General features: G+C 37.8%; 1 protein-coding gene across 2 annotated transcripts in view; it reads right to left on the reverse strand.

Annotated features, from left to right (window-relative positions):
• The window catches only part of Pigk (phosphatidylinositol glycan anchor biosynthesis class K), a 137,395-nt gene that overhangs the window by 89,031 nt on the left and 32,007 nt on the right, over positions 1-16,357 (reverse strand). The window contains exon 3 of one of the 2 annotated variants that reach the window (XM_078026543.1): positions 7,228-7,301. The exons of the other annotated variant lie outside the window; for it this stretch is intronic. Coding sequence (XP_077882669.1) covers positions 7,228-7,301 — 74 coding nt within the window. The remainder of the gene's footprint in view (positions 1-7,227; positions 7,302-16,357) is intronic. 2 annotated transcript variants of the gene reach the window in all.

Consider the following 16,357-nt stretch of genomic DNA (forward strand, 5'->3'; position numbering starts at 1 on the left):
AGGTAATTTACTTTTAGGCTTTTCCTCTTCCATGTCCTAAAGAATCTCCAAATTAATAATTCTTACCACCAATGTACAATGAAACTAATCATAAGAAATACGCTAGCCACCAATGCTAGACCATTTAAATTTTCTGAATTACTTTCAACTTGCCAAATATCAATTAGCCTTCCCAGACTATATGATGCCAGATATCTGATAATTGTATTAAAAATGAAAACTCAGTCAGGCACAGTCATATATGCCTATAATCCCAGGGATTTGGGAGGATAAGGCAGGACGATTTCAAGTTCAAAAGCAGTTTTTAAAGTTCAAGAGCAGCTTCAGACACTTAGTGAGGCCCTAAGCAACTTTAGTGAGACTATATCTAAATATAGTGGTAAAGTGCCTCTGGGTCCAATCCCTACTGTCAAAAATTTAAAAAATAAAAACTCAACCACACTGCAGCCATGTTATCTATCATACTGACAAATTACATGAGGCTCATATAATTAAATTCATATGTCGTTTAGTATAATAGCTAACATCTAAAAAATATAGGTAACATTTATCAAGCACTTGATATATCTCAAGCAATATACTAATAAACACATTATATATATTATCTCATATTATGCCTATGAGAAATGTATTATCACTTCTGTTTTACAGGCTATCAAATTGGTTAAGTAACATGCCCCAGGTCACAGTTATCAAGTTAATGGAGTCTGAATTCAATCCCAGATTTGTTTAATATGAATGTTTCCTTTTAACAAATCTAAAGTACCCTGAAACTATATGAATTGGCATTTTAAAAGATTTAATGTGTATTTTATTTCATACTGATAATTTAATTGTCTCAGATGATTAAGTTATATACATGAACTCATTATCACTGTTCAATATTTATGGCACATATCTAGAATAAAATAGGCCCTTGAAATTCTAAATGGAATTATCCAGAGACCTTAGCAAACTCTCAAATCAAAGAATAGCGGCACTAAAGCATGTAACTCCTCCTATAAGTGTAACAAGACATAATGAAAAATTTCAGTGCCTCCTTAAATGTGAAAATCAGAGAACAGAACTTCCAAGAGATGCAGAAGCTAATATTCTAGTCTGTCTCCAATCATTTCGCCAAAGCCATCTTTTCTACAGAAAGAAATAAGGGATACAGGTTGCTCCTGGCCCTGCTCTCATTAGATCTTTTCAGTCACCAAGCCTGCCACTTGGTCACAGTCATAACCATCTCTACCAGTAGCTTCTACCCTCACATAATTAAATTCATAATTCAGTCTTCACTGCTTCATCTCTACCTCCAAATGCTCCTGCAATATTTACCACTCTTCCTTGATTGCAGGAAAGAGCAAGTAGCACAGACACCCTTATCCTTTCCTCTTGGGTTTAAGATCAGTATTACGTAGAGAAATTCTCATCCGTCTGTTTTACATTGCTTAACTCCTAACTAGGTTAATGACTTACTCGAGCACACCAGCTTTAAGATTTGGAATTCAAATCTGCATTACATTACCAATATTATAAATTACCATATTTCTTGAATATTTTGGATGGTTCACAGAAATAATCAAAATAAGGAATGTTGTATTCATGAATGTCATTGATCTAGCATAACCTATATTTTGCCAAAATGTACAGAATGGAATTTTTAAAATCTGAGTAAAAAAATCCAACAATGCTTAAAGAATGGGCAACACTAATGTTTTAGTCAGCTTTTTTGCTGCTGTGATTTAATAAGACTCCACCAGAACAACTGCAGAGAAGGAAAAGTTTATTTGGGAGCTCATGATTAATCTATAGACAGCAGGCTCCATTCCTCAAGGCTCAAGGTGAGGCAGAACATCAAGGCAGAATAATGTGTAGCAGAGGGAAGCAGGTCACATGATGATCAGAAAGCAGAGACAGATCTCTACTTGCCAGATAAAAATATATGCTGCAAAGCCATGCCCCAGTGCCCTATCTCCTCCAGCCATGCCCCACCTCTTTAGGCCATGCCCCACCTGCCTTCAGCTACTCCCCAATTAATTCCATCAAGTGATTAATTCACTGATTGGGTTAAAGCTCTTATAACCCAATCATATTTTCTCTAAACCTTCTTACATTATCTCAAACATGAGCTTTTGGGGGATTCTACAGATCCAAACTATAACAGTCCACCCCTGACTCAGAAAAGCTCACTCATCTGACAATGCAAAATATATTCAGTCCATTCCCAAGAGTCCCCATAGTCTCAACTATGAGATTGCTTAAAGTTCCAGGTCTAAAGTCTTCTCTGAGGCTCAAAGCAATCTCACACTGTGTGCTCCTGTAACATTAGAGCAAATTTATAAGTATCTAATATATAATATTACAGAGTCAACATTTCTTTTCAGAAAAATAGGGCATAGAAAGAAGGGATAGGACCAAAGCAAGAATGTAATCCAGTTGGGCAAACATGTCCTGTAGCTCCACGTTTGGCATCTGGTCACATGGTCACATGGCATCATGATGTTCTGTCCAAAGGGTTGTGTATATCCACTCCTGTACCCTTGTTGGTTGCAGTCCAACTAGCCTTTCTGTTGGCTTGTCTCTGCTCAGTTCCTGCAGCTTTCCTAGAATGATGTCCCATGTTACTAGCAATTCTTTAATCTTGGAGATTTCCACTCCATACTCTGCCCTCTCAGGGAGTGCCCACAGGGATTCCAACCCTGCTACACTTTGCTTGGCCTCCCAGGCCCTCCTTTGAAATCTTGGTGGAAACCTCCATGATCCCCTAACTCCGGAATACCATGGTTGACACCAAGGTCTGTCACCATCTCAAGCAGTATCCAAGCCTCCAGGGACCCTGGATGCAGCAGCCTCTGAGTGCCTGGGTAGCTAAACATATTGAAAAAATTTCCTAGACATCATTGTGCAAGAAAGGTACCCCACTGGTCTCTTTTCAGAGAGAATTTTTATTTCTACTTCCTTGAGTCTGAGATGGGTGTGGTCTTGCCAGCTCCTGAAATGCCTTCAAGCCATCTGTCTCATTGTCTCATTAACATTTCTTCAGTGTGTTTAGCAACTGCAATTTCCTTAGGCCCAGTCTTACTCTGGCCTTTCAAGTTTCTCAAATCTTTCTGCTCTGCTTTCTGCTTCTAAATATCACAATAAACTTGGCTGGAAGCCACAGCAATATCCATGCCCCTTCCTGCATGTTATGCTATCTAGAAATTTCTTCCTCCAGATTATGAAGTCTGTCACTTTTAAAATCAGCCTCACAGAAAGTCTCAGAACATGGGCAAAATGCAGACAACTTTTCAGCTAGATTATAACAATGAATGCCCTCTACTCCAATAATAGTGTCCTCCTTTTTCTCTTGAGCCCTGTTTTCACTGTCCACAGTCCCACTGGCATTCTGTTCTTCTGAGTTCCCATCAGAATGAGCCATTAAGCTCTGCTTACAACAATCGAAAGCATTTCCATACCTCAAAATTCCTCCAACAAACTCCAATAGCTTTTGAACCACATGGACAGGTTAGTCATACTCATTTCTCACTACCAATTTTTGTTTTAGTCAGTTTTTTCGCCACTGCAACTAAAAGACCCCACCACAATTGTAGAGGAGGAAAAGTTTATTGAGGTTCACAATTTCAGTGTTCTCAATCCACAGACAGCAGACTCCATTCCTCAGGGCTCAAGGTGAGGCAGAACCTCATGGCAGAAGAGTATGGCAAAAGGAAGCAGGACACATGATGATTAGCAAGCAGAGAGATCTCCACTTGCCAAATACAAATATATATCCCAAAGCCATGCCCCCAATGCCATACCTTCTATGGCCACACCCTACCTGCCTTCAATTACCACTCAATCCCATCAGTGATCGATTCACTGACTAGGTTAAGACTCTCATAACCCAATCATATCTTCTCTAAACCTTCTTGCATTGTCTCAAACATAAGCTTTTGGGGGACACCTTATATCCAAACCATAACAATTGATTGACTGATTGACTGATTTCAGTAGTTGGAATTTAATGCAGGGGTACTCTATCAATGGGCACCTAGCCCTTTTTAGTTTTATTTTGAGACAGGGTTCACTAAGTTGCCCAGGTTGGCCTCAAATTTATGATTTGCAGGCATGCACCCCTGTAAGCAGCTCAATTCTTTTCCAAAACCCTATTATCAACCTATCTCCCCAACCACCACCTGAACCACCTCTACCTTGTAAATGACCATCATGGACCTCTGTCCTGCAGCCACAGCCAGAGCCACCCCTATCAACACCACCTTGGTGTCACCTGTATCAATGCCACCATTGTACTGAGATAGGAATTTGAGAATACAAAAAAAGAAAGATATACTGAATCTCAGAAGTACCCTTGAACTGTCCAAATTTAGGAAGTGTCCATGAAACCTTAAAATGCAAAACAAGCAACTCATGAGCAAACCATACGATTCCTTAGCCCATAACCTTACCTGTAAAAAATTAACATAATGTGAGTGCAATACACAAGCAAACCACATAGAAAACTGGTGTGAAACTGTGTGATTCTGCCCTGACTTCACTTGTAGTTTAGCCCCTACCTACTATCCCTTTAACACCCTTAAACAAAGGGGTACTGCCTCCCCTTGGAGATGGCCTGCATTCTCTCTTGAATGTATATACCTGCGTCTGCTTTCCTAAATAAATCTGTGCTTCTGACTGGCAAGTGCTAAAATTCTTTTCCATCACCTACATCAAGGATCCCACTTGTCCAAAGTCAAGGTCCCTCTCTCGGAACTCCTCTGGTTACAGCACCAGCTATATGGTGAGGCTACAATTTTCAATGAGTAAACACATTTCTCTATGTAATTTATATATTAAAGAGTTACTAAAAACCAAGAGAGATTAGTGCCAGGCACAGACCTCTATGAAGACAAGTGAACCATAGAAATTCATTACTACATCAAGAAGCCCTCATAAGAGCAGTTAACCTGGACACAGAAGTGTTGAATTGACATTGTCCAGGCATTTTACAGTTCTCACCTAGATGGGTAAACTTCAGTATACTTTCTTTCTATTACCCAGTATTGCTGAAGTGAAGAATCTTCGTGTTAGAAGGTCATTTCATATCCCATTACTCATACATAACTTTATACTCAAAACACTGAGAATTTCAACTGGAGTGTATGGAAGTAGATTTCAATTTCTTTACATCTGTACTAGTTTTAATTTCTTCATGCTGATATCTGCATTAAGTGTAATGAAGTAAGTTTTTAATGTACAATTTCATGTATAATTAGTATGGAAGCAATAAAACAAAAATCAAAAAATTCTTTCACAATTCTTGAGTATTTTTTAAACTAAGTAAACATGATTTAAATGAAGCACCCAAGTCCTATAGGAATCACAAATGAAAACATATTTCTTATTAAAGACAATTCAACCAAAGCATTCTTAAATTTTTTTTGATAAAATTTGGTATGGAGTTACTGAAATAATTAAGAACATGTAAAACAACTTATGATACTGTTTTGTGGATAAAAAAACACATACATGATTTTCACTGGCCTTTTGATGAAGGTGTAACACCATCCAACCAGACTACTGATGTCTAGCTAAGTCTTATAATAATTAAGTTTCATGAAGAACCTGGTTGTTGTACTGCTACTGACTATGTTGCAGGCATTAGGAGAACTTTATTGCTTATTGCTCTGGCATTATTAGAAGGTAGAATAAAAACATAAAGATGTAGGATAGTTCAAAAGACAAAAGCAACATAGAACTTTGAACATCAAGGAACTTATGTATTTAAAGAACTATCACCCTAAAACACATCAGTGTTGCAGAGACTTCAATGGTCTTAGAAACATAAGTTGCATTCAACAAAACAGGTTGTTTGATCCTATTATCTTAAAAAATAGAATTTTAAAGTGTACAGTGTAGCTTTTCAAAAAGAAAGTTTTCTATAGCAGCATAAAGGGAGATTGATATAAAGACATTAATTGCATGATAATTGAAAGACATGGTTAAAAAAAAAAACTGATGAAGTTTCCATAATAACTGAGAAGCAGTTTTACAAGTCACAAACATGAAAGAAACTCTATGGGCATTTAGCAAAAGAGTCTTCTTGTTCAGCATTTAAAATTTATTTATAATTTGCACCAGCAGACCTTTCCTGAAATCATGCAGTACTGAATCATGTCTTCTTTAAATTTATTCCAATGCCAGAACCTTACCAATACATAAGAAAGTTAAACAAATAGAGCACTGAATACCCAGCATAATACTTGTATATTTTTAGTATCATATCAAACTAAAACCTTAGGAACTCTGAGTATTTTAGATCTTATGTGGTTTATTCCTTAAGTAATTTCAAACATTGAAAGCAGAACCTACATGGTTATTTACCTGATCATTTCACATCTGTCTCTCACATTCATACCACTACATATCTGGTTTATACCAACTTTGATTCTTGATGGATTTTTTTTCACCAAGTCTTTCAGTTATCATGCAATCAATGTCTTTCTATCAATCTCCCTTTATGCTGCTACAGAAAACTTTCTTTTTGAAAAGCTACACTATACAGATGCAAGTCTTTAATGTTTCCAGGTTTAAAAAAAAAAAAACTTGACACTTAATTTAATGTTTGGAGGATCCAAGATAGTGGGCTAGAGGGAGGCTGCATTCCTAGTCACTCCATGACCTGGGATTCAAGCAGTGGGAATACTGTTTCTCTGCGAGTTATTAGAGAATCCACAACTGCAACTCCCATACAGGAATCCGCCCCCCCACCATCACTCACCCACATCAGTATGGATGCAGAACCCCCAGCTGCCACTCCCATGTGGACCCCCATCTACCAGTGTGGGGCTTCCTCAGTCACTTCCATCTTGGAACACTGCAACCACTGCCATAGTTGCCTGCAACTGGGGACACTGGACGGGGTTTGGAGACAGCCACCAGTCACAACACAACTCATAGTTCCTAAGGTTTTAGTCTGATATGTGCAGCATCTCCGGACACCCCACCCAATGCTATTGCCCGGCCCAATCTGACACCCCATCTCTGAAAGCAGCCGCCTCCATCTTGGGATACCTTTGCCACCAACTTGCGTTAGCCTTGCTACCACCATAACCATCTTTAGTTGGGGCAACTCCTAGCTGGGGACACCAGTTGAGGCCTAGAAGCAATATCCAGGTACCTACAGACCCCCAACATGCCCCTTTCCATCACAGCCACTAACCAAGTACAATGCTTGCAGCTATGTAGCCTGACCATCCTTACCTGGCTGAAACAAAACAGCTCTCTGCGACAGGTGTGCAAGCCCCAGAGGGCAGCTCACAAGGAAAGAGAGGTTCCTGATTGGGAAGTAGAAAGGGAGAGGATGAGCGAGATACAGTTGAGAGACTAAATTAGAGACCATGAATTCTGAGGTCTACAGGTGATATCAGGACATAAGACCAGGCACCCATATCATACAAGCAGGCCCCAAAGGAGATCCTTGGGGTACAGTCCTCGAACAGGAACCAGCAAGTGCTATACCTCACCTCCGAGTTCTGCCTCCAAGACCAACCCTCCCACCCTAATAACTTTCACCATCCTGAGGGTGCAGATACCAGCAAACATCAGACAACCCCACTACTGGATGAGAAAAGAAGCAGGAAAGATACTGAATTTCAATCAGAAACAATCCTTTAGTTTTCCTTCGAGATTTTTTTTTCTTTTTTCTTTTTTTTCTACTTTTCACACATTACACTACTGATAACTGGAATGTCTGAATAGTATATTACAGTTATGTTACATATTCTTTTAATTTCTACTTTTACATTTTTCTTTTTCTTAATTTTTATGTTTGCTTGATTTTTGTACTCTACTGTCCTCCCACTTACTTGTCTCCCTAAAATCTCTTTCTCTCTTTTTTCCCGCTACTAGCCAACATCTTTTCATTCCTCTTTCATGCTTCTTAAGATCTAATAACTCTATATCCTCACCTCCTACCTCCTTAACATCTCATCCTACACCCCTCTCTTTGTCCACCATTAGAAACTGTTTACATTGTAGATAATAACTGAACTCACCATTTCTGTCCATTGTGACAAAACAGTAAACATCTTAATCGGAGCTTTAAGGCTATATATTGTTTGTATTGGGATCTGTTAATATTGATCTTCCCTTAAAAGAGAGGTATTGGAACCTTACAGTGACACTATAAACCTATATGGTAAAAACTGTAACACCTCAGATCCACAGTGCTAGAAGGGAAGACACATGAACAACATGAAAAAACAAGGTAAGAAAGTGCCCCACACAAACCAAGATACTACATAATTAGAATCCATGGCCAGCACAGCAGAAGAAATGCCAGAGAAGGAGTTCAGGATGTATATAATTAAAATATTCTGAAAATTAAAGGATAATATAAGTAGAAAGCAAATACAGGCAGCAGCAAAAGATCATTTTGATAAAGAGCTACATAAGCAAATATAGAAAGCAAAGGATTACTTCAATAAGAAGATAGAGGTTATGGGGAAAAAAACAGAAATCCTTAAAATGAAGGAAATAATAAACCAAATTAAAAACTCAATAGATAAGATCAGTTGGAAGATAGAACCTCAGACAATGAAGACAAAATATATAATCATGAAAATAAAGTTGACCAGGATTCCAACATGGCGGCGGGCGCGGAGAGATCAAGTCTCTGACCTCTTCAGCTGTGCCGGCATAGGGAGTCGTAAACAGTCTAAATTCTGTTTGCTCAGGATCACTAGGCAATGCTGAGCTGACGTGGATCTGGGGCGAACAGTCTGGGCCTCTCAGAACACACACTGAGCCCAGATCAGCTGAATTTAAGCTCCCGTTCGCCTGTTTCCCGCAGACAAACAGCTGTGACACAGCACTAATCCATCCGGCTGAAACAACTGGTCAGCCCTTCTGATCCTACGGAGGTAAATGCCAACCGAGCCTTCATAGGTACTGGCCACAGGTTTGAAACGGGGTTTGGGAGAAACAGTAAGGACCCACCCTTTGCATTGGTCACCCGGCAAAGGGAAACGAACTGTCACCATTTGCAAGAGATACCACCATGGCAGAGAACTGATGTCACCAGACTGCGGCAGAGGAGATAACTTCATTGAAACCTGCTGCTACAGGTGTGTAATTCCCTAGCCTTGCCTCTCCACACATCAGAGAAACCTTAAGGGCCCCTCCCAGCTCTCCCGTGAGCGCAATAGCCAGACGGAGGGAATCAGACGTGGCTCAGGACCCGTGGCGCGGAACTCCCGGCTACCGCTCCCACCACTGCTGACAGCTGAGGTCTCTTGCACCAGCTACCGGGGGCGTGGCTACCGGAGGGCAAGTAAAATTCGCTGAGGATTCTCAGCCCCAAGCTCTACAAACTTAGGGTCTGAGGGAATGGCAAACAGGGAGAGTGTGCCCAGTCATTCATGAAAACAGGGCTCCCGGGAGCAGCAGACCTGGCATGTAGCCAGTATTGTGGTGAGTGGCACCCGTGAGAGGGGCCTGGCTAGAGGAAAAGTGGGGAAGTGACTAGACACAAGAGGAGTCCCTAGGCACTCAGAATTGGAGACTCGCCCAGTCTGGGAGGAGGAGCTGCTGCACAGTTCCTGCGTACTGACAGGAGAAACTTGGCCTGGTGGGCACAGCGTCACCTAATGAACGAGAAGTTAATCAAACTCTAAGACTGCATTTATTAGTTTTTTTTTCTCTCTTTTTTTTAATTTGGGTTTTTTCTTTCATTTTCATTTTTCTTTCTTGTTGTACTTTAAATTTTTTTTTCACCTTTTTAAAATTTTTTTTCTTCTAATTTTAATTTTTATTTTTTTATTATTACTTTTTTTTAATTTTATTCTTTTTTATTTCCTATTTTTTTTCTCTTTCTTCTTTTGTCTTTTCATTTCTTTTCAATTTTCTTATTCCCCCTTCCTTGAATTCTACCTGCTTACTCTCATTCCCTTTAGTGACTTCTTCCCTTCCCTTCTAATACCTTTCCTCCCAAGCATCAAGAGAATTTATAGGAGGAAACAGTAACTCAGCAGTCAAACAGAACAAATAGTAACATGAGCAGCTTGAAAAAGTAAGGAAGAAAAGGACTGCAAACAATTTAGGACAGCCTAAATATTCAGGAGGACCTAGAGTCATCAGAAAAATGGTCATATAAAGAACTCAAGGAACACCTTAGACAGATGGAATGGAACCTTAAAGAGGATATGAGACAGCAAATTCAAGCAGCGAAAGAACACATTGAGAATGAATTACATAAACAGATAAAAGAAGAAGTTAGGCATCTTTATCAGGAGATAGAGATTATAAAAAATAATCAAACAATAATTCTAGAAATGAAGGAAACGATAAACCAAATTAAAAACTCAATTGAGAGTATCACTAACAGAGTGGAGCAAGTGGAAGCCAGAATGTCAGATAATGAAGACAAAACATATCATCTTGAAAAGAGTCTAGCCAAATCAGAAAGGTTGGTAAAAAATCACGAGAAAAACATCCAAGAATTATGGGATAACATAAAAAAACCAAACTTATGAGTCATCGAGATAGAAGAAGGTACAGAGATTCAAACCAAGGGAATGAGTAACCTGTTGAATGAAATAATTACAGAAAACTTTCCAGAAATAAAAAAGGAAACAGATATACAAATTGAAGATGCATACAGGACACTGAGCACACAAAATCACAGTAGACCAACGCCAAGACACATTGTTATGAAGATATCCAATATACAGAACAAAGAGAAAATATTAAAAGCTACAAGAGAAAGGAGGCAGATTACATTCAGGGGTAAACCAATAAGGTTAACAATGGATTTTTTATCACAGATGCTGAAAGCAAGAAGGTCATGGAACAATGTATTTCAAACACTGAAAGACAATGGATGCCAACCAAGAATTCTGTATCCAGCAAAATTAAGCTTCAGGTATGACAACGAAATAAAAATCTTTCATGATAAACAAAAGTTAAAAGAATTTGCAGCCAGAAAACCAGCATTACAAAGCATTTTGAGCAAAACACTACACGAGGAAAAAATGAAAAACAATAACCAAAACCATCAGTGGGAAGTGCCTCAGTAAAGACAGAGGACGAGGGGAACGATAATCATGGAGAAACAAAATAAATTTTTTTTAAAAAAGGATAAATAATCAAACATGGCTGGAAGTACAAACCATATATCAATAGTAACTCTAAATGTTACTGGCTTAAACTCTCCAATAAAGCGACATAGGCTGGTATCATGGATTAAAAAAACAAATCCAACAATATGCTGCCTCCAGGAGACACATCTGATTGGAAAAGACATACACAGGCTGAAGGTGAAAGGATGGGAAAAAATATACCACACACACGGTCCTCGTAAGCAAGCAGGGGTGGCCATCCTCATATCAAATAAAATTGACTTCAAGACTAAGTTAATCAAAAGGGATAAGGAAGGACATTATATACTGTTAAAAGGAACCATTCACCAACAAGACATAACAATTATCAATATTTATGCACCAAATAATGGTGCTGCGACATTCATAAAACAAATTCTCCTCAAGTTCAAGAATCAAATAGACCACAACACAATAATTATGGGTGACTTCAACACATCTCTCTTGCCATTGGACAGATCCTCCAAACAAAAGTTGAATAAAGAAACTATAGAACTCAATACCACAATCAATAACCTAGACTTAACTGACATATATAGAATATATCAACCATCATCAAATGGATATACTTTTTTCTCAGAAGCACATGGATCCTTCTCAAAAATAGACCATATATTATGCCATAGGGCAACCCTCAGTAAATATAAAGGGGTGGAGATAATACCATGCATTTTATGTGATCATAATGGAATGAAACTGGAAATCAATGATAAAAGAAGGAAGGAAAAATCCTACATCACATGGAAAATGAACAATATGTTACTGAATGATCAATGGGTTACAGAAGACATAAAGGAGGAAATCAAAAAATTCTTAGAGATAAATGAAAATACAGACACAACATATCAGAATCTAAGGGACACAATGAAAGCAGTTTTAAGAGGAAAATTCATCGCCTGGTGTTCATTCCTCAAAAAAAGAAAAAAACCAACAAATAAATGAGCTCACACTTCATCTCAAAGCCTTAGAAAAGGAAGAGCAAAACAACAGCAAATGTAGCAGAAGGCAAGAAATAATTAAAATCAGAGCGGAAATCAATGAAATTGAAACAAAAGAAACTATTGAAAAAATTAACAAAACTAAAAGTTGATGCTTCGGAAAAATAAATAAGATTGACAGACCTTTAGCCATGCTAACGAAGAGAAGAAGAGAGAGAACTCAAATTACCAACATAAGGGATGAAAAAGGCAATATCACAACAGATGCTACAGAAATACAGAAGACAATTAGAAATTATTTTGAAAACCTATATTCCAATAAAATAGAAGATAGGAAGACATCGATGAATTTCGTAAGTCATATGATTTGCCCAGACTGAGTCAGGAGGATACACACAATTTGAACACATCAATATAAATAGATGAAATTGAAGAAGCAATCAAAAGACTACCAACCAAGAAAAGCCCAGGACCGGATAGGTATACAGCGGAGTTTTACAAAACCTTTAAAGAAGAATTAATACCAATACTTTTCAAGTTATTTCAGGGAATAGAAAAAGAGGGAGCTCTTCCAAATTCATTCTATGAGGCCAACATCACCCTGATTCCGAAACCAGACAAAGACACCTCAAAGAAAGAAAACTACAGACCAATATCTCTAATGAACCTAGATGCAAAAATCCTCAATAAAATTCTGGTGAATTGAATACAAAAATACATCAAAAAATTGTGCACCATGATCAAGTAGGATTCATCCCTGGGATGCAAGGATGGTTCAATATACGGAAATCAATAAATGTTATTCACCACATCAATAGACTTAAAGATAAGAACCATATGATCATATCGATAGACGTAGAGAAAGCATTCAACAAAGTACAGCATCCCTTTATGTTCAAAACATTAGAAAAACTAGGGATAACAGGAACTTACCTTGACATTGTAAAAGCATTCCCTCTAAAATCTGGAACAAGAGAGGGATGCCCTCTATCACCACTTCTATTCAATATAGTTCTCGAAACACTGGCCAGAGCAATTAGACTGACGAAAGAAATTAAAGGCATAAACATAGGAAAAGAAGAACTTAAACTATCACTATTTGCAGATGACATGATTCTATACCTAGAAGACCCAAAAGGGTCTACAAAAAAAACTACTAGAACTAATAAATGAATTCAGCAAAGTGGCAGGATATAAAATCAACACGCATAAATCAAAGGCATTTCTGTATATTAGCGACAAAACTTCTGAAATGGAAATAAGGAAAAACACTCCATTCACAATATCCTCAAAAAAAATAAAATACTTGGGAATCAACCTAACAAAAGAGGTGAAAGATTTATACAATGAAAACTACAGAACCCTAAAGAGAGAAGTAGAAGAACATCTTAGAAGATGGAAAAATATACCCTGTTCATGGATAGGCAGAACTAACATTATCAAAATGGCAATATTACCAAAAGTTCTCTATAGGTTTAATGCAATGCCAATCAAAATTCCAATGGCATTGCTTGTAGAAATAGATAAAGCAATCATGAAATTCATATGGAAAAATAAAAGACCCAGAATAGCAAAAGCAATTCTAAGCAGGAAGTGTGAATCAGGCGGTATAGCAATACCAGATTTCAAACTATATTACAGAGCAATAGTGACAAAAACTGCATGGTACTGGTACCAAAACAGATAGGTGGACCAATGGTATAGAATAGAGGACACAGAGACTAATCCATAAAGTTACAACTATCTTATAGTTGATAAAGGGGCTAAAAACATGCAATGGAGAAAGGATAGCATCTTCAACAAATGGTGTTGGGAAAACTGGAAATCCATATGCAACAAAATGAAACTGAATCCCTTTCTCACTCCATGCACAAAAGTTAACTCAAAATGGATCAAGGAGCTTGATATGAAATCAGAGACACTGTGTCTAATAGAAGAAAAAGTTGGCTCCGATCTACATATTGTGGGGTCGGGGCTCCAAATTCCTTAATAGGACACCCATAGCACAAGAGTTAATAACAAGAATCAACAAACGGGTCTTACTTAAACTAAAAAGTTTTTTCTCAGCAAGAGAAACAATAAGAGAGGTAAATAGGGAGCCTACATCCTGGGAACAAATTTTTACTCCTCACACATCAGACAGAGCCCTAATATCCAGAGTATACAAAGAACTCAAAAAATTAGACAATAAGATAACAAATTATCCAATCAACAAATGGGCCAAGGACCTGAACAGACATTTCTCAGAGGAGGACATACAATCAATCAACAAGTACATGAAAAAATGCTCATCATCTCTAGCAGTCAGGGAAATGCAAATCAAAACCACCCTAAGATACCATCTCACTCCAGTAAGATTGGCAGCCATTATGAAGTCAAACAACAACAAGTGCTGGCGAGGATGTGGAGAAAAGGGTACACTTGTACATTACTGGTGGGACTGCAAATTGGTGCAGCCAAATTGGAAAGCAATATGGAGATTCCTGGGAAAGCTAGGAATGGAACCACCATTTGACCCAGCTATTGCCCTTCTCGGACTATTCCCTGAGACCTTAAAAGAGCATGCTACAGGGATACTGCCACATCGATGTTCATAGCAGCACAATTCACAATAGCTAGACTGTGGAACCAACCCAGATGCCCTTCAATAGATGAATGGATAAAAAAAAATGTGGCATTTATACACCATGGAGTATTACGCAGCACTAAAAAATGACAAAATCATGGAATTTGCAGGGAAATGGATGGCACTAGAGCAGATTATGCTTAGTGAAGCTAGCGAATCCTTAAAAAAACAAATACCAAATGTCTTCTTTGATATAATGAGAGCAACTATGAACAGAGCAGGGAGGAAGAGCAGGAAAAAAAAGATTAACATTAAACAGAGATATGAGGTGGGAGGGAAAGGGAGAGAAAAGGGAAATTGCATGGAAATAGAGGGAGACCCTCATTGCTATACAAAATTACATATAAGAGGTTGTGAGGGGAATGGGAAAATAAACCAGGAGAGAAATGAATTATAGTAGATGAGGTAGAGAGAGAAGATGGGAGGGAAGGGGAGGGGGGATAGTAGGGGATAGGAAAGGTAGCAGAATACAACAATTACTAATATGGCATTATGTAAAATTGTGGATGTGTAACCGATGTGATTCTGCAATCTGCGTATGGGGTAAAATTGGGAGTTCATAACCCACTTCAATCTAATGTATGAAATATGATATGTCAAGAGCTTTGTAATGTTGTGAACAACCAATTTAAAAAAAAGGAAAAAAATAAATAAAAAAAAAGAAAAGAAAGTTGACCGCACAGTGGAGATGATAAGAAACCATGAGGAAAACATTCAAGAATTATGGAATAGCATGAAAAGACCAAATTTAAGAATTATTGAGATAAAGGAAAGCACAGAGTTACAAATCAAAGGAATAAACAATCTATTCAATGAAATAACATTGGAAATTTTTCCAAAAATGAAGAATGAACTGAAAAATTGAATACAAGAGGCTTACAGAACACCAAATACACAAAATCACAATAGATCTATGCTAAGGCACATTAAAATGAAAATGCCTAGCATACCCAGAATAAGGAGAGAATTGTAAAAGCCACAAGAGAAAGGAATCAGATTACATATGGGAGAAACCACTTAGGATCTCTGTAGATTTTCTCAATCCAGACCCTCAAAGCTAGAAGAGGCTGGAGTAATAATATATACTAAGCTCTGAAAGAAAATGGATGCCAACCAAGAATTTATATCCAGCAAAATTAAGATTTAGATTTGATGATGAAATAAAAACCTTTCATGATAAACAAAAGTTAAAAGGATTTACAACTAGAAAGTCTGCACTACAGAACATCCTCAGGAAAATATTCCACCAGGAGGAAGTGAAAAACAACAATGAAAATCAGCAAAGGGTGGTGTTACACCAAAGGAAAAACCAATCAAAGGAGAAACTAAGTCAAGTTAAAAACCAAAAATAATCCAAAATGAACAGGAATACAAATCATGTCTCAATAATAACCCTGAATGTTAATGGCCTAAACTGATGAATCAAAAGACATAGACTAGGGCTGGGGATGTGGCTCAAGTGGTAGTGCACTTGCCTAGCATGCGTGGGGCATTGGGTTCGATTCTCAGCACCATATAAAATCAAAATAAAGATATTGTGCCCACCTAAAACTAAAAAACAAACATTTTTTTTTAAAAAAAGACATTGAATTTAAAAAAAAAAAAGACCCAACAATATGCTGCCTTCAAGACACGCATCTCATAAGAAAAGACATTCATATACTGAAGGT

Source organism: Ictidomys tridecemlineatus, chromosome 11 (assembly GCF_052094955.1).
Source record: "Ictidomys tridecemlineatus isolate mIctTri1 chromosome 11, mIctTri1.hap1, whole genome shotgun sequence".
In the NCBI taxonomy this organism is placed as follows: domain Eukaryota; kingdom Metazoa; phylum Chordata; class Mammalia; order Rodentia; family Sciuridae; genus Ictidomys; species Ictidomys tridecemlineatus.